We start from the raw sequence: 21,001 nt of genomic DNA on the forward strand, positions 1-21,001 counted from the left end.
CTATGATAGAAAATCGATAGAAAATTCATAGTAAATTAATAGAAATAAATAATTTTTTTTCTATGATAGAAAATCGATAGAAAATTCACAGTAAATTGATAGAAATTAATAATTTTTTTTCTATGATAGAAAATCGATAGAAAATTCATGGTAAATTGATAGAAATTAATAATTTTTTTTCTATGATAGAAAATCGATAGAAAATTCACAGTAAATTGATAGAAATTAATAATTTTTTTTCTATGATAGAAAATCGATAGAAAATTCACAGTAAATTGATAGAAATAAATAATTTTTTTTCTATGATAGATAATCGATAGAAAATTCATAGTAAATTGATAGAAATTAATAATTTTTTTTCTATGATAGATAATCGATAGAAAATTCATAGTAAATTGATAGAAATTAATAATTTTTTTTCTATGATAGAAAATCGATAGAAAATTCATAGTAAATTGATAGAAATTGATAATTTTTTTTCTATGATAGAAAATCGATAGAAAATTCAAAGTAAATTGATAGAAATTAATAATTTTTTTTCTATGATAGAAAATCGATAGAAAATTCATAGTAAATTGATAGAAATTGATAATTTTTTTTCTATGATAGAAAATCGATAGAAAATTCATAGTAAATTGATAGAAATTGATAATTTTTTTTCTATGATAGAAAATCGATAGAAAATTCATAGTAAATTGATAGAAATTGATAATTTTTTTTCTGTCATAGAAAATCGATAGAAAATTAATAGTAAATTGATAGACATTAATAATTTTTTTTCTGTCAAAAAATCGATAGAAAATTCATAGTAAATTAATAGAAATAAATAATTTTTTTTCTATGATAGAAAATCGATAGAAAATTCATGGTAAATTGATAGAAATTAATAATTTTTTTTCTATGATAGAAAATCGATAGAAAATTCATAGTAAATTGATAGAAATTGATAATTTTTTTTCTGTCATAGAAAATCGATAGAAAATTAATAGTAAATTGATAGACATTAATAATTTTTTTTCTGTCAAAAAATCGATAGAAAATTCATAGTAAATTAATAGAAATAAATAATTTTTTTTCTATGATAGAAAATCGATAGAAAATTCATAGTAAATTGATAGAAATTAATAATTTTTTTTCTATGATAGAAAATCGATAGAAAATTCATAGTAAATTGATAGAAATTGATAATTTTTTTTCTATGATAGAAAATCGATAGAAAATTCAAAGTAAATTGATAGAAATTAATAATTTTTTTTCTATGATAGAAAATCGATAGAAAATTCATAGTAAATTGATAGAAATTAATAATTTTTTTTCTATGATAGAAAATCGATAGAAAATTCATAGTAAATTGATAGAAATTAATAATTTTTTTTCTATGATAGAAAATCGATAGAAAATTAGAGGTAAATTGATAGAAATTAATAATTTTTTTTCTATGATAGAAAATCGATAGAAAATTAATAGTAAATTGATAGAAATTAATAATTTTTTTTCTATGATAGAAAATCGATAGAAAATTCATAGTAAATTGATAGAAATTAATAATTTTTTTTCTATGATAGAAAATCGATAGAAAATTAGAGGTAAATTGATAGAAATTAATAATTTTTTTTCTATGATAGAAAATCGATAGAAAATTAATAGTAAATTGATAGAAATTAATAATTTTTTTTCTATGATAGAAAATCGATAGAAAATTCATAGTAAATTGATAGACATTAATAATTTTTTTTCTGTCAAAAAATCGATAGAAAATTCATAGTAAATTAATAGAAATAAATAATTTTTTTTCTATGATAGAAAATCGATAGAAAATTCAAAGTAAATTGATAGAAATTAATAATTTTTTTTCTATGATAGAAAATCGATAGAAAATTCAAAGTAAATTGATAGAAATTAATAATTTTTTTTCTATGATAGAAAATCGATAGAAAATTCATAGCAAATTGATAGAAATTAATAATTTTTTTTCTATGATAGAGAATCGATAGAAAATTCATAGTAAATTGATAGAAATTAATAATTTTTTTTCTATGATAGAAAATCGATAGAAAATTCAAAGTAAATTGATAGAAATTAATAATTTTTTTTCTATGATAGAAAATCGATAGAAAATTCATAGTAAATTGATAGAAATTAATAATTTTTTTTCTATGATAGAAAATCGATAGAAAATTCATAGTAAATTGATAGACATTAATAATTTTTTTTCTGTCAAAAAATCGATAGAAAATTCATAGTAAATTAATAGAAATAAATGATTTTTTTTCTATGATAGAAAATCGATAAAAAATTCATGGTAAATTGATAGAAATTAATAATTTTTTTTCTATGATAGAAAATCGATAGAAAATTCATAGTAAATTGATAGAAATTAATAATTTTTTTTCTATGATAGAAAATCGATAGAAAATTCATAGTAAATTGATAGACATTAATAATTTTTTTTCTGTCAAAAAATCGATAGAAAATTCATAGTAAATTAATAGAAATAAATAATTTTTTTTCTATGATAGAAAATCGATAAAAAATTCATGGTAAATTGATAGAAATTAATAATTTTTTTTCTATGATAGAAAATCGATAGAAAATTCAAAGTAAATTGATAGAAATTAATAATTTTTTTTCTATGATAGAAAATCGATAGAAAATTCATAGTAAATTGATAGAAATTAATAATTTTTTTTCTATGATAGAAAATCGATAGAAAATTCATAGTAAATTGATAGACATTAATAATTTTTTTTCTGTCAAAAAATCGATAGAAAATTCATAGTAAATTAATAGAAATAAATGATTTTTTTTCTATGATAGAAAATCGATAAAAAATTCATGGTAAATTGATAGAAATTAATAATTTTTTTTCTATGATAGAAAATCGATAGAAAATTCATAGTAAATTGATAGAAATTAATAATTTTTTTTCTATGATAGAAAATCGATAGAAAATTCAAAGTAAATTGATAGAAATTAATAATTTTTTTTCTATGATAGAAAATCGATAGAAAATTCATAGTAAATTGATAGAAATTAATAATTTTTTTTCTATGATAGAAAATCGATAGAAATTTCATAGTAAATTGATAGACATTAATAATTTTTTTTCTGTCAAAAAATCGATAGAAAATTCATAGTAAATTAATAGAAATAAATAATTTTTTTTCTATGATAGAAAATCGATAAAAAATTCATGGTAAATTGATAGAAATTAATAATTTTTTTTCTATGATAGAAAATCGATAGAAAATTCATAGTAAATTGATAGAAATTAATAATTTTTTTTCTATGATAGAAAATCGATAGAAAATTCAAAGTAAATTGATAGAAATTAATAATTTTTTTTCTATGATAGAAAATCGATAGAAAATTCATAGTAAATTGATAGACATTAATAATTTTTTTTCTGTCAAAAAATCGATAGAAAATTCATAGTAAATTAATAGAAATAAATGATTTTTTCTCTATGATAGAAAATCGATAAAAAATTCATGGTAAATTGATAGAAATTAATAATTTTTTTTCTATGATAGAAAATCGATAGAAAATTCATAGTAAATTGATAGAAATTAATAATTTTTTTTCTATGATAGAAAATCGATAGAAAATTCATAGTAAATTGATAGACATTAATAATTTTTTTTCTGTCAAAAAATCGATAGAAAATTCATAGTAAATTAATAGAAATAAATAATTTTTTTTCTATGATAGAAAATCGATAAAAAATTCATGGTAAATTGATAGAAATTAATAATTTTTTTTCTATGATAGAAAATCGATAGAAAATTCATAGTAAATTGATAGAAATTAATAATTTTTTTTCTATGATAGAAAATCGATAGAAAATTCATAGTAAATTGATAGACATTAATAATTTTTTTTCTGTCAAAAAATCGATAGAAAATTCATAGTAAATTAATAGAAATAAATGATTTTTTTTCTATGATAGAAAATCGATAAAAAATTCATGGTAAATTGATAGAAATTAATAATTTTTTTTCTATGATAGAAAATCGATAGAAAATTCATAGTAAATTGATAGAAATTAATAATTGTTTTTCTATGATAGAAAATCGATAGAAAATTCAAAGTAAATTGATAGAAATTAATAATTTTTTTTCTATGATAGAAAATCGATAGAAAATTCATAGTAAATTGATAGAAATTAATAATTTTTTTTCTATGATAGAAAATCGATAGAAAATTCATAGTAAATTGATAGACATTAATAATTTTTTTTCTGTCAAAAAATCGATAGAAAATTCATAGTAAATTAATAGAAATAAATGATTTTTTTTCTATGATAGAAAATCGATAAAAAATTCATGGTAAATTGATAGAAATTAATAATTTTTTTTCTATGATAGAAAATCGATAGAAAATTCATAGTAAATTGATAGAAATTAATAATTTTTTTTCTATGATAGAAAATCGATAGAAAATTCAAAGTAAATTGATAGAAATTAATAATTTTTTTTCTATGATAGAAAATCGATAGAAAATTCATAGTAAATTGATAGAAATTAATAATTTTTTTTCTATGATAGAAAATCGATAGAAATTTCATAGTAAATTGATAGACATTAATAATTTTTTTTCTGTCAAAAAATCGATAGAAAATTCATAGTAAATTAATAGAAATAAATAATTTTTTTTCTATGATAGAAAATCGATAAAAAATTCATGGTAAATTGATAGAAATTAATAATTTTTTTTCTATGATAGAAAATCGATAGAAAATTCATAGTAAATTGATAGAAATTAATAATTTTTTTTCTATGATAGAAAATCGATAGAAAATTCATAGTAAATTGATAGAAATTAATAATTTTTTTTCTATGATAGAAAATCGATAAAAAATTCATGGTAAATTGATAGAAATTAATAATTTTTTTTCTATGATAGAATATCGATAGAAAATTCATAGTAAATTGATAGAAATTAATAATTTTTTTTCTATGATAGAAAATCGATAGAAAATTCAAAGTAAATTGATAGAAATTAATAATTTTTTTTCTATGATAGAAAATCGATAGAAAATTCATAGTAAATTGATAGAAATTAATAATTTTTTTTCTATGATAGAAAATCGATAGAAAATTCATAGTAAATTGATAGAAATAAATGATTTTTTTTCTATGATAGAAAATCGATAAAAAATTCATGGTAAATTGATAGAAATTAATAATTTTTTTTCTATGATAGAAAATCGATAGAAAATTCATAGTAAATTGATAGAAATTAATAATTTTTTTTCTATGATAGAAAATCGATAGAAAATTCAAAGTAAATTGATAGAAATTAATAATTTTTTTTCTATGATAGAAAATCGATAGAAAATTCATAGTAAATTGATAGAAATTAATAATTTTTTTTCTATGATAGAAAATCGATAGAAATTTCATAGTAAATTGATAGACATTAATAATTTTTTTTCTGTCAAAAAATCGATAGAAAATTCATAGTAAATTAATAGAAATAAATAATTTTTTTTCTATGATAGAAAATCGATAAAAAATTCATGGTAAATTGATAGAAATTAATAATTTTCTTTCTATGATAGAAAATCGATAGAAAATTCATAGTAAATTGATAGAAATTGATAATTTTTTTTCTGTCATAGAAAATCGATAGAAAATTAATAGTAAATTGATAGACATTAATAATTTTTTTTCTGTCAAAAAATCGATAGAAAATTCATAGTAAATTAATAGAAATAAATAATTTTTTTTCTATGATAGAAAATCGATAAAAAATTCATGGTAAATTGATAGAAATTAATAATTTTTTTTCTATGATAGAAAATCGATAGAAAATTCATAGTCAATTGATAGAAATTAATAATTTTTTTTCTATGATAGAAAATCGATAGAAAATTCATAGTAAATTGATAGACATTAATAATTTTTTTTCTGTCAAAAAATCGATAGAAAATTCATAGTAAATTAATAGAAATAAATAATTTTTTTTCTATGATAGAAAATCGATAAAAAATTCATGGTAAATTGATAGAAATTAATAATTTTTTTTCTATGATAGAAAATCGATAGAAAATTCATAGTAAATTGATAGAAATTAATAATTTTTTTTCTATGATAGAAAATCGATAAAAAATTCATGGTAAATTGATAGAAATTAATAATTTTTTTTCTATGATAGAAAATCGATAGAAAATTCATAGTAAATTGATAGAAATTAATAATTTTTTTTCTATGATAGAAAATCGATAGAAAATTCAAAGTAAATTGATAGAAATTAATAATTTTTTTTCTATGATAGAAAATCGATAGAAAATTCATAGTAAATTGATAGAAATTAATAATTTTTTTTCTATGATAGAAAATCGATAGAAAATTCATAGTAAATTGATAGAAATTAATAATTTTTTTTCTATGATAGAAAATCGATAGAAAATTCAAAGTAAATTGATAGAAATTAATAATTTTTTTTCTATGATAGAAAATCGATAGAAAATTCATAGTAAATTGATAGAAATTAATAATTTTTTTTCTATGATAGAAAATCGATAGAAAATTCATAGTAAATTGATAGACATTAATAATTTTTTTTCTGTCAAAAAATCGATAGAAAATTCATAGTAAATTAATAGAAATAAATAATTTTTTTTCTATGATAGAAAATCGATAGAAAATTAATAGTAAATTGATAGAAATTAATAATTTTTTTTCTATGATAGAAAATCGATAGAAAATTCATAGTAAATTAATAGAAATTAATAATTTTTTTTCTATGATAGAAAATCGATAGAAAATTCATAGTAAATTGATAGAAATTAATAATTTTTTTTCTGTCATAGAAAATCGATAGAAAATTAATAGTAAATTGATAGAAATTAATAATTTTTTTTCTATGATAGAAAATCGATAGAAAATTCATAGTTAATTGATAGACATTAATAATTTTTTTTCTGTCAAAAAATCGATAGAAAATTCATAGTTAATTGATAGAAATTAATAATTTTTTTTCTGTCATAGAAAATCGATAGAAAATTAATAGTAAATTGATAGAAATTAATAATTTTTTTTCTATGATAGAAAATCGATAGAAAATTCATAGTAAATTGATAGAAATTAATAATTTTTTTTCTATGATAGAAAATCGATAGAAAATTCATAGTAAATTGATAGACATTAATAATTTTTTTTCTGTCAAAAAATCGATAGAAAATTCATAGTAAATTAATAGAAATAAATAATTTTTTTTCTATGATAGAAAATCGATAAAAAATTCATGGTAAATTGATAGAAATTAATAATTTTTTTTCTATGATAGAAAATCGATAGAAAATTCATAGTAAATTGATAGAAATTAATAATTTTTTTTCTATGATAGAAAATCGATAGAAAATTCAAAGTAAATTGATAGAAATTAATAATTTTTTTTCTATGATAGAAAATCGATAGAAAATTCATAGTAAATTGATAGAAATTAATAATTTTTTTTCTATGATAGAAAATCGATAGAAAATTCAAAGTAAATTGATAGAAATTAATAATTTTTTTTCTATGATAGAAAATCGATAGAAAATTCATAGTAAATTGATAGAAATTAATAATTTTTTTTTTATGATAGAAAATCGATAAAAAATTCATGGTAAATTGATAGAAATTAATAATTTTTTTTCTATGATAGAAAATCGATAGAAAATTCATAGTAAATTGATAGAAATTGATAATTTTTTTTCTGTCATAGAAAATCGATAGAAAATTAATAGTAAATTGATAGACATTAATAATTTTTTTTCTGTCAAAAAATCGATAGAAAATTCATAGTAAATTAATAGAAATAAATAATTTTTTTTCTATGATAGAAAATCGATAAAAAATTCATGGTAAATTGATAGAAATTAATAATTTTTTTTCTATGATAGAAAATCGATAGAAAATTCATAGTCAATTGATAGAAATTAATAATTTTTTTTCTATGATAGAAAATCGATAGAAAATTCATAGTAAATTGATAGACATTAATAATTTTTTTTCTGTCAAAAAATCGATAGAAAATTCATAGTAAATTAATAGAAATAAATAATTTTTTTTCTATGATAGAAAATCGATAAAAAATTCATGGTAAATTGATAGAAATTAATAATTTTTTTTCTATGATAGAAAATCGATAGAAAATTCATAGTAAATTGATAGAAATTAATAATTTTTTTTCTATGATAGAAAATCGATAAAAAATTCATGGTAAATTGATAGAAATTAATAATTTTCTTTCTATGATAGAAAATCGATAGAAAATTCATAGTAAATTGATAGAAATTGATAATTTTTTTTCTGTCATAGAAAATCGATAGAAAATTAATAGTAAATTGATAGACATTAATAATTTTTTTTCTGTCAAAAAATCGATAGAAAATTCATAGTAAATTAATAGAAATAAATAATTTTTTTTCTATGATAGAAAATCGATAAAAAATTCATGGTAAATTGATAGAAATTAATAATTTTTTTTCTATGATAGAAAATCGATAGAAAATTCATAGTCAATTGATAGAAATTAATAATTTTTTTTCTATGATAGAAAATCGATAGAAAATTCATAGTAAATTGATAGACATTAATAATTTTTTTTCTGTCAAAAAATCGATAGAAAATTCATAGTAAATTAATAGAAATAAATAATTTTTTTTCTATGATAGAAAATCGATAAAAAATTCATGGTAAATTGATAGAAATTAATAATTTTTTTTCTATGATAGAAAATCGATAGAAAATTCATAGTAAATTGATAGAAATTAATAATTTTTTTTCTATGATAGAAAATCGATAAAAAATTCATGGTAAATTGATAGAAATTAATAATTTTTTTTCTATGATAGAAAATCGATAGAAAATTCATAGTAAATTGATAGAAATTAATAATTTTTTTTCTATGATAGAAAATCGATAGAAAATTCAAAGTAAATTGATAGAAATTAATAATTTTTTTTCTATGATAGAAAATCGATAGAAAATTCATAGTAAATTGATAGAAATTAATAATTTTTTTTCTATGATAGAAAATCGATAGAAAATTCATAGTAAATTGATAGAAATTAATAATTTTTTTTCTATGATAGAAAATCGATAGAAAATTCAAAGTAAATTGATAGAAATTAATAATTTTTTTTCTATGATAGAAAATCGATAGAAAATTCATAGTAAATTGATAGAAATTAATAATTTTTTTTCTATGATAGAAAATCGATAGAAAATTCATAGTAAATTGATAGACATTAATAATTTTTTTTCTGTCAAAAAATCGATAGAAAATTCATAGTAAATTAATAGAAATAAATAATTTTTTTTCTATGATAGAAAATCGATAGAAAATTAATAGTAAATTGATAGAAATTAATAATTTTTTTTCTATGATAGAAAATCGATAGAAAATTCATAGTAAATTAATAGAAATTAATAATTTTTTTTCTATGATAGAAAATCGATAGAAAATTCATAGTAAATTGATAGAAATTAATAATTTTTTTTCTGTCATAGAAAATCGATAGAAAATTAATAGTAAATTGATAGAAATTAATAATTTTTTTTCTATGATAGAAAATCGATAGAAAATTCATAGTTAATTGATAGACATTAATAATTTTTTTTCTGTCAAAAAATCGATAGAAAATTCATAGTTAATTGATAGAAATTAATAATTTTTTTTCTGTCATAGAAAATCGATAGAAAATTAATAGTAAATTGATAGAAATTAATAATTTTTTTTCTATGATAGAAAATCGATAGAAAATTCATAGTAAATTGATAGAAATTAATAATTTTTTTTCTATGATAGAAAATCGATAGAAAATTCATAGTAAATTGATAGACATTAATAATTTTTTTTCTGTCAAAAAATCGATAGAAAATTCATAGTAAATTAATAGAAATAAATAATTTTTTTTCTATGATAGAAAATCGATAAAAAATTCATGGTAAATTGATAGAAATTAATAATTTTTTTTCTATGATAGAAAATCGATAGAAAATTCATAGTAAATTGATAGAAATTAATAATTTTTTTTCTATGATAGAAAATCGATAGAAAATTCAAAGTAAATTGATAGAAATTAATAATTTTTTTTCTATGATAGAAAATCGATAGAAAATTCATAGTAAATTGATAGAAATTAATAATTTTTTTTCTATGATAGAAAATCGATAGAAAATTCAAAGTAAATTGATAGAAATTAATAATTTTTTTTCTATGATAGAAAATCGATAGAAAATTCATAGTAAATTGATAGAAATTAATAATTTTTTTTTTATGATAGAAAATCGATAAAAAATTCATGGTAAATTGATAGAAATTAATAATTTTTTTTCTATGATAGAAAATCGATAGAAAATTCATAGTAAATTGATAGAAATTGATAATTTTTTTTCTGTCATAGAAAATCGATAGAAAATTAATAGTAAATTGATAGACATTAATAATTTTTTTTCTGTCAAAAAATCGATAGAAAATTCATAGTAAATTAATAGAAATAAATAATTTTTTTTCTATGATAGAAAATCGATAAAAAATTCATGGTAAATTGATAGAAATTAATAATTTTTTTTCTATGATAGAAAATCGATAGAAAATTCATAGTCAATTGATAGAAATTAATAATTTTTTTTCTATGATAGAAAATCGATAGAAAATTCATAGTAAATTGATAGACATTAATAATTTTTTTTCTGTCAAAAAATCGATAGAAAATTCATAGTAAATTAATAGAAATAAATAATTTTTTTTCTATGATAGAAAATCGATAAAAAATTCATGGTAAATTGATAGAAATTAATAATTTTTTTTCTATGATAGAAAATCGATAGAAAATTCATAGTAAATTGATAGAAATTAATAATTTTTTTTCTATGATAGAAAATCGATAAAAAATTCATGGTAAATTGATAGAAATTAATAATTTTTTTTCTATGATAGAAAATCGATAGAAAATTCATAGTAAATTGATAGAAATTAATAATTTTTTTTCTATGATAGAAAATCGATAGAAAATTCAAAGTAAATTGATAGAAATTAATAATTTTTTTTCTATGATAGAAAATCGATAGAAAATTCATAGTAAATTGATAGAAATTAATAATTTTTTTTCTATGATAGAAAATCGATAGAAAATTCATAGTAAATTGATAGAAATTAATAATTTTTTTTCTATGATAGAAAATCGATAGAAAATTCAAAGTAAATTGATAGAAATTAATAATTTTTTTTCTATGATAGAAAATCGATAGAAAATTCATAGTAAATTGATAGAAATTAATAATTTTTTTTCTATGATAGAAAATCGATAGAAAATTCATAGTAAATTGATAGACATTAATAATTTTTTTTCTGTCAAAAAATCGATAGAAAATTCATAGTAAATTAATAGAAATAAATAATTTTTTTTCTATGATAGAAAATCGATAGAAAATTAATAGTAAATTGATAGAAATTAATAATTTTTTTTCTATGATAGAAAATCGATAGAAAATTCATAGTAAATTAATAGAAATTAATAATTTTTTTTCTATGATAGAAAATCGATAGAAAATTCATAGTAAATTGATAGAAATTAATAATTTTTTTTCTGTCATAGAAAATCGATAGAAAATTAATAGTAAATTGATAGAAATTAATAATTTTTTTTCTATGATAGAAAATCGATAGAAAATTCATAGTTAATTGATAGACATTAATAATTTTTTTTCTGTCAAAAAATCGATAGAAAATTCATAGTTAATTGATAGAAATTAATAATTTTTTTTCTATGATAGAAATTCGATAGAAAATTCATAGTAAATTGATAGAAATTAATAATTTTTTTTCTATGATAGAAAATCGATAGAAAATTCATGGTAAATTGATAGAAATTAATAATTTTTTTTCTACGATAGAAAATCGATAGAAAATTCACAGTAAATTGATAGAAATTAATAATTTTTTTTCTATGATAGAAAATCGATAGAAAATTCATGGTAAATTGATAGAAATTAATAATTTTTTTTCTATGATAGAAAATCGATAGAAAATTCACAGTAAATTGATAGAAATTAATAATTTTTTTCTATGATAGAAAATCGATAGAAAATTCATGGTAAATTGATAGAAATTAATAATTTTTTTTCTATGATAGAAAATCGATAGAAAATTCACAGTAAATTGATAGAAATTAATAATTTTTTTCTATGATAGAAAATCGATAGAAAATTCATGGTAAATTGATAGAAATTAATAATTTTTTTTCTACGATAGATAATCGATAGAAAATTCATAGTAAATTGATAGAAATTAATAATTTTTTTTCTATGATAGAAAATCGATAGAAAATTCATAGTAAATTGATAGAAATTAATAATTTTTTTTCTATGATAGAAAATCGATAGAAAATTCATAGTAAATTGATAGAAATTAATAATTTTTTTTCTATGATAGATAATCGATAGAATATTCATAGTAAATTGATAGAAATTAATAATTTTTTTTCTATGATAGAAAATCGATAGAAAATTCATAGTAAATTGATAGAAATTAATAATTTTTTTTCTGTCATAGAAAATCGATAGAAAATTAGTAGTTAATTGATAGAAATTTATAATTTTTTTTCTATGATAGAAAATCGATAGAAAATTCATAGTAAATTGATAGAAATTAATAATTTTTTTTCTATGATAGATAATCGATAGAAAATTCATAGTAAATTGATAGAAATTAATAATTTTTTTTCTATGATAGAAAATCGATAGAAAATTCATAGTAAATTGATAGAAATTAATAATTTTTTTTCTATGATAGATAATCGATAGAAAATTCATAGTAAATTGATAGAAATTAATAATTTTTTTTCTATGATAGATAATCGATAGAAAATTCATAGTAAATTGATAGAAATTAATAATTTTTTTTCTATGATAGAAAATCGATAGAAAATTCATAGTAAATTGATAGACATTAATAATTTTTTTTCTGTCAAAAAATCGATAGAAAATTCATAGTTAATTGATAGAAATTAATAATTTTTTTTCTATGATAGAAAATCGATAGAAAATTCATAGTAAATTGATAGAAATTAATAATTTTTTTTCTATGATAGAAAATCGATAGAAAATTCAAAGTAAATTGATAGAAATTAATAATTTTTTTTCCGTCATAGAAAATCGATAGAAAATTAATAGTAAATTGATAGAAATTAATAATTTTTTTTCTATGATAGAAAATCGATAGAAAATTCATAGTAAATTGATAGAAATTAATAATTTTTTTTCTATGATAGAAAATCGATAGAAAATTCATAGTAAATTGATAGAAATTAATAATTTTTTTTCTATGATAGAAAATCGATAGAAAATTCAAAGTAAATTGATAGAAATTAATAATTTTTTTTCCGTCATAGAAAATCGATAGAAAATTAATAGTAAATTGATAGAAATTAATAATTTTTTTTCTATGATAGAAAATCGATAGAAAATTCATAGTAAATTGATAGAAATTAATAATTTTTTTTCTATGATAGAAAACCGATAGAAAATTCATAGTAAATTGATAGAAATTAATAATTTTTTTCTATGATAGAAAATCGATAGAAAATTCATAGTAAATTGATAGAAATTAATAATTTTTTTTCCGTCATAGAAAATCGATAGAAAATTCATAGTAAATTGATAGAAATTAATAATTTTTTTTCTATGATAGAAAATCGATAGAAAATTCAAAGTAAATTGATAGAAATTAATAATTTTTTTTCCGTCATAGAAAATCGATAGAAAATTCAAAGTAAATTGATAGAAATTAATAATTTTTTTTCCGTCATAGAAAATCGATAGAAAATTAATAGTAAATTGATAGAAATTAATAATTTTTTTTCTATGATAGAAAACCGATAGAAAATTCATAGTAAATTGATAGAAATTAATAATTTTTTTCTATGATAGAAAATCGATAGAAAATTCATAGTAAATTGATAGAAATTAATAATTTTTTTTCCGTCATAGAAAATCGATAGAAAATTAATAGTAAATTGATAGAAATTAATAATTTTTTTTCTATGATAGAAAATCGATAGAAAATTCATAGTAAATTGATAGAAATTAATAATTTTTTTTCCGTCATAGAAAATCGATAGAAAATTAATAGTAAATTGATAGAAATTAATAATTTTTTTTCTATGATAGAAAATCGATAGAAAATTCATAGTAAATTAATAGAAATAAATAATTTTTTTTCTATGATAGAAAATCGATAGAAAATTTATGGTAAATTGATAGAAATAAATAATTTTTTTTCTATGATAGAAAATCGATAGAAAATTCATGGTAAATTGATAGAAATTAATAATTTTTTTTCTACGATAGAAAATCGATAGAAAATTCACAGTAAATTGATAGAAATTAATAATTTTTTTTCTATGATAGAAAATCGATAGAAAATTCATAGTAAATTAATAGAAATAAATAATTTTTTTTCTATGATAGAAAATCGATAGAAAATTCACAGTAAATTGATAGAAATTAATAATTTTTTTTCTATGATAGAAAATCGATAGAAAATTCATAGTAAATTGATAGAAATTAATAATTTTTTTTCTATGATAGATAATCGATAGAAAATTCATAGTAAATTGATAGAAATTAATAATTTTTTTTCTATGATAGAAAATCGATAGAAAATTCATAGTAAATTGATAGAAATTAATAATTTTTTTTCTGTCATAGAAAATCGATAGAAAATTAATAGTTAATTGATAGAAATTAATAATTTTTTTTCTATGATAGAAAATCGATAGAAAATTCATAGTTAATTGATAGACATTAATAATTTTTTTTCTGTCAAAAAATCGATAGAAAATTCATAGTTAATTGATAGAAATTAATAATTTTTTTTCTATGATAGAAAATCGATAGAAAATTCATGGTAAATTGATAGAAATTAATAATTTTTTTTCTACGATAGAAAATCGATAGAAAATTCACAGTAAATTGATAGAAATTAATAATTTTTTTTCTATGATAGAAAATCGATAGAAAATTCATAGTAAATTGATAGAAATTAATCATTTTTTTTCTGTGATAGAAAATCGATAGAAAATTCATAGTAAATTGATAGAAATTAGGGGTGTGCGAATACTCGAAACTTCGAATTATCCGAGGCGAATCGAATCGAACAATTCGATTCGAGATTCGCCGCGAAGATTCGAAATGTTTGAATAGTTCGAAAGATTTGAATAGTTTCGAAACTTTACCTAATCTTCGGTAAATAGGGGGCCTGGGACACGAATGCCCCCCTCAAAAATTAGGTAAAAAATTTTTTTTTATTTTTCGTCGTTATGACCTCTATAATGTTTTTACCATATTTTAGTCCAATATGTGATATGTGGGGTAAAATGGACCACTTAAAAAACTTTTAATTTTAGAATAATTTTTAATTCAATTCTTTTTTAACAAAACGTTGATAAAAGAAAAAATATAAAATTACTTGTGTCTGAATATTTATTTCAATTGCCTTTTGTTATTATTTATTACCATCAATTTGATTGTTTTTTTTTACCTCTCCCTATTTGTGACTCCTTTATCCTTCTCACAATATTAATTATAAGAAATTTTCAAACCTATTAATCATCGAGTTTCAACGAAAGGTAAGATTTTATTTTTTTTTTCGTGATAATTTTTGCTTCAAGTTATGACAATTTTTCCACGGTATGTTAGAATCTAGACTTAACGGCGTACACGTATAAAGATGTGCGTAATGTGAATAAAAATTCCGTGGAAATTTTAGCAAATAAACATAAGAATATTTGCGTTACCGAAAGTTTTATGTTGGACAAGTTCGTACACAATTTTACGTTATCTAGATCTAGATCTAGAGCTAGCTAGCTCTCTGAGCTTGAATAAAAGCGAAAATTTAGTTGTTGGCTCACAACAATTACAGCTTTCCAAAATGTTTTATTTTATTGGAGGATATTGTTTAATAAATTTGTTTAAGATTTACTCGGTTTTAGAGAATTTTTTTGTTTTTGGATTTACAGAGATTCCAGTTCAACGCCATCTTCCAAACCTTCGCTGGAGCCTATCGTGAGGTTCAGAATGCCCCGCCGGAACAACAGAAAACGTTTTCAATTTCGGAGCCGTCGTCTCCCCAAAAGCATAACCGAGTAATTACTTTGAGCCAAAATTGGCAAATCAAAGTAAATAAATATTCGGAAAGTCCTGATGACACGCTCAGTCATATCAGGCGCTATATTTGCCGTAAGAGAAATTTAGAAGAAGAAGAACAACAACAACAACAGCAGCAGCACGAGCAAGAGCCACAGCAACAGCAACAACAAATTAAACCATGCTGTGTCATCGTATATGGAATCAGCGGATCCGGCAAATCGACAACCCTTTTCGGCGACGAAGCGACGAACATCAAAGGATTCATTCCAAGCTGGTTTCCGGATGCCAGCGAAGAGGATATCGCTTTCCGGTACATATTAATATATGCTATTATACTTCAATATTAATATTGAGAACTTCCCGATTGCGATTTTATATTTTTATATTTGCCATTAAAATAACACGGGGAAATTATTTCTGTAAATTCGGAATTTTATCACTGATCAGCTAATTATTGCACCGGAAAAGATCAATACATTTTCTTGTTTAAAATTAAAAGCTCTACGAAAAAAGTCTCTTATCATTTTTTGATAAATCCATTTATTCAAAAGTTATTGGAGCTTGATCTCAAATCTATAGCCAATTTCCGAGATCTTTTTAATCTTGCGTTGAAACTATCAGATTTATCACAAACTTTCATTTCATTTTTTTGTAGACAATTTTAGTTCCTGCAAATTATCTCTGATAAAGTTTTTTCAAATTTTGCATAACTTCCTAGTTATATCCATTTTAATGTCAAACTCTTGAAATCGATGAGAACCCTATTTTTTAAGAACTTGACATTTAAATGTAAATAACTGGGAAGTTATGCAAAATGTTAAAAAACTTTATCAGAGATAATTTGCAGGGAATGGAATCGCCTACAGAAAAGATTAAATCAAATTTTGTGATAAATCTGATAGTTTCGACAAAAAATTAAAAAGATCTCGAAATTGGCTATAGATTTGAGTTCAAGCTCCAATAACTTTTGAACAAATGGATTTATTAAAAAATCATAAGCGACTTTTTCTGTAGAGCGTTCAATCCTCGAAAATATTATATTTTGAACTTATCTGTACAATGAGCCATTTCCGAGGTATCAAATTTCAAACAACAATTTTTATTTCCTATGTTATTTAAATGAGAAATAGAAAGTCGCGACGAGACACCTGTTAATATTAATATTAAGGGCTCTAATTTTATCAGGCATCTTATTTTAACTCCCTGCAAGTATAGAAGCTGTTAGTGCGTTGAAAAAAAAAAAGTTGTCCTAAAATTGCACGCCCTAGTATATATATATATTTCCTGTATTTTTATATTATTTTTATATTTCATTACAGTGCCGCAGAATTTTCATTGGAAAAGGGAGTTCGTGATTTAGTTCATTCATCGACCCCTACTATTAAATTATCTTCGAGTACCTCGTGGGATACTTTCAAGACCAAGAACGTCGTTGCTGGCTTGAAAGATACTTTGAAGAAGAGAATCGTATGTGGAACCAAGTTCAACAAGTTCTCTTCGAGAAGTATCTTGGTTGTCCAATTGGTATGTAATTTTTTGAATTTTTCATTTTCTTTTGATCATCTTAGATACTCAACTCAAATTTTTTGTTTAATGTTTGTTTCAGATTAATTCAAGAACGGCAGAAACAGCCTTTTTCATTGATTTGCCGGGGACAGAAGACCTCAAAAAATTGGCCCCAGAAGGATGTGATGCTGCAACAACACGCTTGTTGGCAGATCAATCCAAATTTATCAAGGAGCGGCTATTTGAGCTGACCAATGGATTCAGGAAACAATCCACTGTTTTCACTGACCATGTATTTTGGTTGCTCATCCGAAGAACTCTTCAAGAGAAGGCGGTACGAAGACTTTTCTGGGTTTCGTGTGCGAAGAAGCCACTAACCCATGAGAACTGCTTCCCAGCAGTTTACGTTTTGTCGACGATACCGATCTGCCAAGGCAGTCAAAATCTCCAAGGGAACTTTATCCGACCGAACAGTTCCCGACAACGAGTGGAAGGGCAAGGAAATACGCCAGTTGCAAGAAGTGCAACCACTCTTCAAGTTCCCGTTCGACAGAGAAAAATGACTCAATCGGACAGATTGCTTCGTGAGAATGAAGAAAAATTAACTCGTGAGAAAGAAGAGCTTGCTATTGAAAAACGAAAAATAGCTCAGAAAGAGCAAGAACTAGCTCAAAAAGAGCAAGAACGAAAAATAGCTCAGAAAGAGCAAGAACGAAAAATAGCTCAGAAAGAGCAAGAACTAGCTCAGGAAGAGCAAGAACGAAAAATAGCTCAGAAAGAGCTTGCTATTGAAAAACGAAAAATAGCTCAGAAAGAGCAAGAACTAGCTCAGGAAGAGCAAGAACGAAAAATAGCTCAGAAAGAGCAAGAACGAAAAATAGCTCAGAAAGAGCAAGAACTAGCTCAGAAAGAGCAACAACTAGCTCAGGAAGAGCAAGAACGAAAAATAGCTCAGAAAGAGCTTGCTATTGAAAAACGAAAAATAGCTCAGAAAGAGCAAGAACTAGCTCAGAAAGAGCAAGAGTTAGCTCGACAACTAGAGGAAAGAGCTCGAATCACACCTCCTAGAGTTCAACCGCCAGTAATCGATTTAACGACTCCACCTGTTGTTATAAAAGAAGAGAAGGAAGACAGTCCGGACACAGAGGCCGAAGCATCAAGGATTTCAATTCCTGTGCCAACAGTTGATCACGAAAGAAGTGACGACGAAGAGTCAGATGACGAAGGAAGTCACGAGGACATTGACGCTGAAGACACTCTAATCGAGATGAGTGGAGACGAACGAGATGATAGCCAGCCGCATGACGATGGAGAGAATAACCCCGAAGAGAGTGTCAATGAAGACGATAATCCTCAAAGAGATGACGACGAAGAGGATGACAATGAAGAGGATGACAATGAAGAGGATGACGATGAAGAGGATGACGATGAAGAGGATGACGATGAAGAGGATGACGATGAAGAGGATGACGATGAGGATGACAGTGAAGAGAGTGACGATGCAAATGTTGGCAACCCAAGGGATCCAACACCACCTCATCCTGCCCGACGTTACAGATTAAGGGGACAGGCAGATGCAGACGCTTCTCCTTTTGTTCGATTGCCGACTCCACGTAGGCGAAGAATAAATCAAAGTCTCACACCAGAACAGAGAAAGATTGATTTATTCAGAAGAACACACTTGGACAGTGTGCAATCTGGAAAAATTTGGATTTACTGCAAGCCCTATGATGTGAGCAATCCAGAAAGATTCAAAAACACTAACTGGGAAGAATTGATTGAACCGATAGAAAATAGTCGTCACGCGCGCTGCAAAAGATGTGAGAAGGTGTTTTCACCGGCATTCATCGTTAATCATGTATGGGGCAAACATCTTAGAGGAAAATTACTCTGTCCAGTTTGTAACAGAGGGAATTTCAAATATCTCTCTCGGGTTTTAGAACATCAAAAACGTGATAACTGTTGGCCGGAATAATCATCATGGAGGGAATCAACAACAAGGATCATCTTCAAAAGCCGAAAATTATAATACCAAATTATATACCAAAAGTACAATTAGATTATATGCATGTTTACTTCGATAGATAATATTTAGATAATAGACATAATAATAGATAATATTTATAATAAATTAGAATAAATAATTTGCATGAATAATTTAAAAAAAAAAACAAAAAACCAAAAAAAAAAACAAAAAACAAAAAACCAAAAAAAAATCATAAAATATAAAACAAAAAAAAATGAATAGATTTAAGATACTGGTGATGGTTATACTATAAGTGCACGTACTCAGGGAGAAAGAAATACTTTCAACTCGAATATTTTTTAATTAAAGAATTTTTTTAGTAGATATTAAAAAATTACAAGTCAGATCTTTACTCATGATAATATTTATTTAACAGTATTTCTTTGTCTGCCTACTGAGTTAATATAATTAAGTGTAGAGTAAGCTATTAATATGGTGGCAGAATAGTATAATTGATAATCTTAACAGATCTAGTATAATATCGTAATATACAATTAATATTTTCCTCCCACAAGCATAGCGCAGGCCAGGACCAATCGAAGCAGTTGATGGGACATCCAGATTAACGCGAAAAAAAAAAAACATTTGAATAAGTATAAATAAATAAATTTTATATGTTCCAGCAACATGTAGGAGATCAAGGAGCTGGGGGCTGGGGGCTGGGGGCTGTAGGTTGGGGAGGGTAGCAAAATTCGTTTAAAATGCGATATTCATAAAGTTTTTAATTTTAACTTCATTTAAAGAAATATTATCAGAAAATATTTTTATTAAATTTCATGCGATGTTGTAATGATACTGAAGTTTGCTGAAGTCCAATCATTTTTGGAGTTTTTTTTAACTTATAAATTATAAATAAAAAAATATTCGAAAAAATTGCACCTGTAGTTTTTTTAATTTTCTACATGTGCATTTTTTTAGTTTTTTTTTTTTTTGTAATTTATTTGTGGAAATAAAACTCTGAAAATTATTAATTGTCTACTAACTTCAGGATCATTTATGACAATTATGAGTATCGCGTTTTGAACGAATTTTGCTTAGGGGGTTGTGGGTGGGGGGGGGGCCCTGCCGAATCCGAATAGAGGTACATTATAGCCTTTATTCGGATTCGGCAGGGGGGGTGGGCAGGTGGTTTTAGTGAGTAAAAATCTCACACTATTGAGTAGTACGGGCTACACATTGTCTTTTGAAGATTTCCACCTGCCCTCGTAAAACAAAAAAAAAAAAAAAAAAAAATCATTAGTAATTTTCCAGAAATGCCCATCTTAGAAATTATTCAATTAATGATTTTTATCGAATTGAATTTTGTAATTATATATTTTTTTAT

General features: G+C 22.1%; 1 protein-coding gene across 1 annotated transcript in view; it reads left to right on the top strand.

The window, feature by feature from the left end:
* Positions 1-19,666, top strand: part of LOC130674591 (uncharacterized) — a 46,706-nt gene extending 27,040 nt beyond the window's left edge. Inside the window, exons 2-4 of the mRNA XM_057479962.1 lie at positions 16,016-16,455; positions 17,465-17,669; positions 17,752-19,666. Of these exons, the coding sequence (XP_057335945.1) occupies positions 16,016-16,455; positions 17,465-17,669; positions 17,752-19,626 (2,520 nt within the window). The 3' untranslated portion in view covers positions 19,627-19,666. The remainder of the gene's footprint in view (positions 1-16,015; positions 16,456-17,464; positions 17,670-17,751) is intronic.
* Positions 19,667-21,001: the final 1,335 nt, after the last annotated feature.

Source organism: Microplitis mediator, chromosome 9 (assembly GCF_029852145.1).
Source record: "Microplitis mediator isolate UGA2020A chromosome 9, iyMicMedi2.1, whole genome shotgun sequence".
NCBI classification, from domain to species: Eukaryota; Metazoa; Arthropoda; class Insecta; order Hymenoptera; family Braconidae; genus Microplitis; species Microplitis mediator.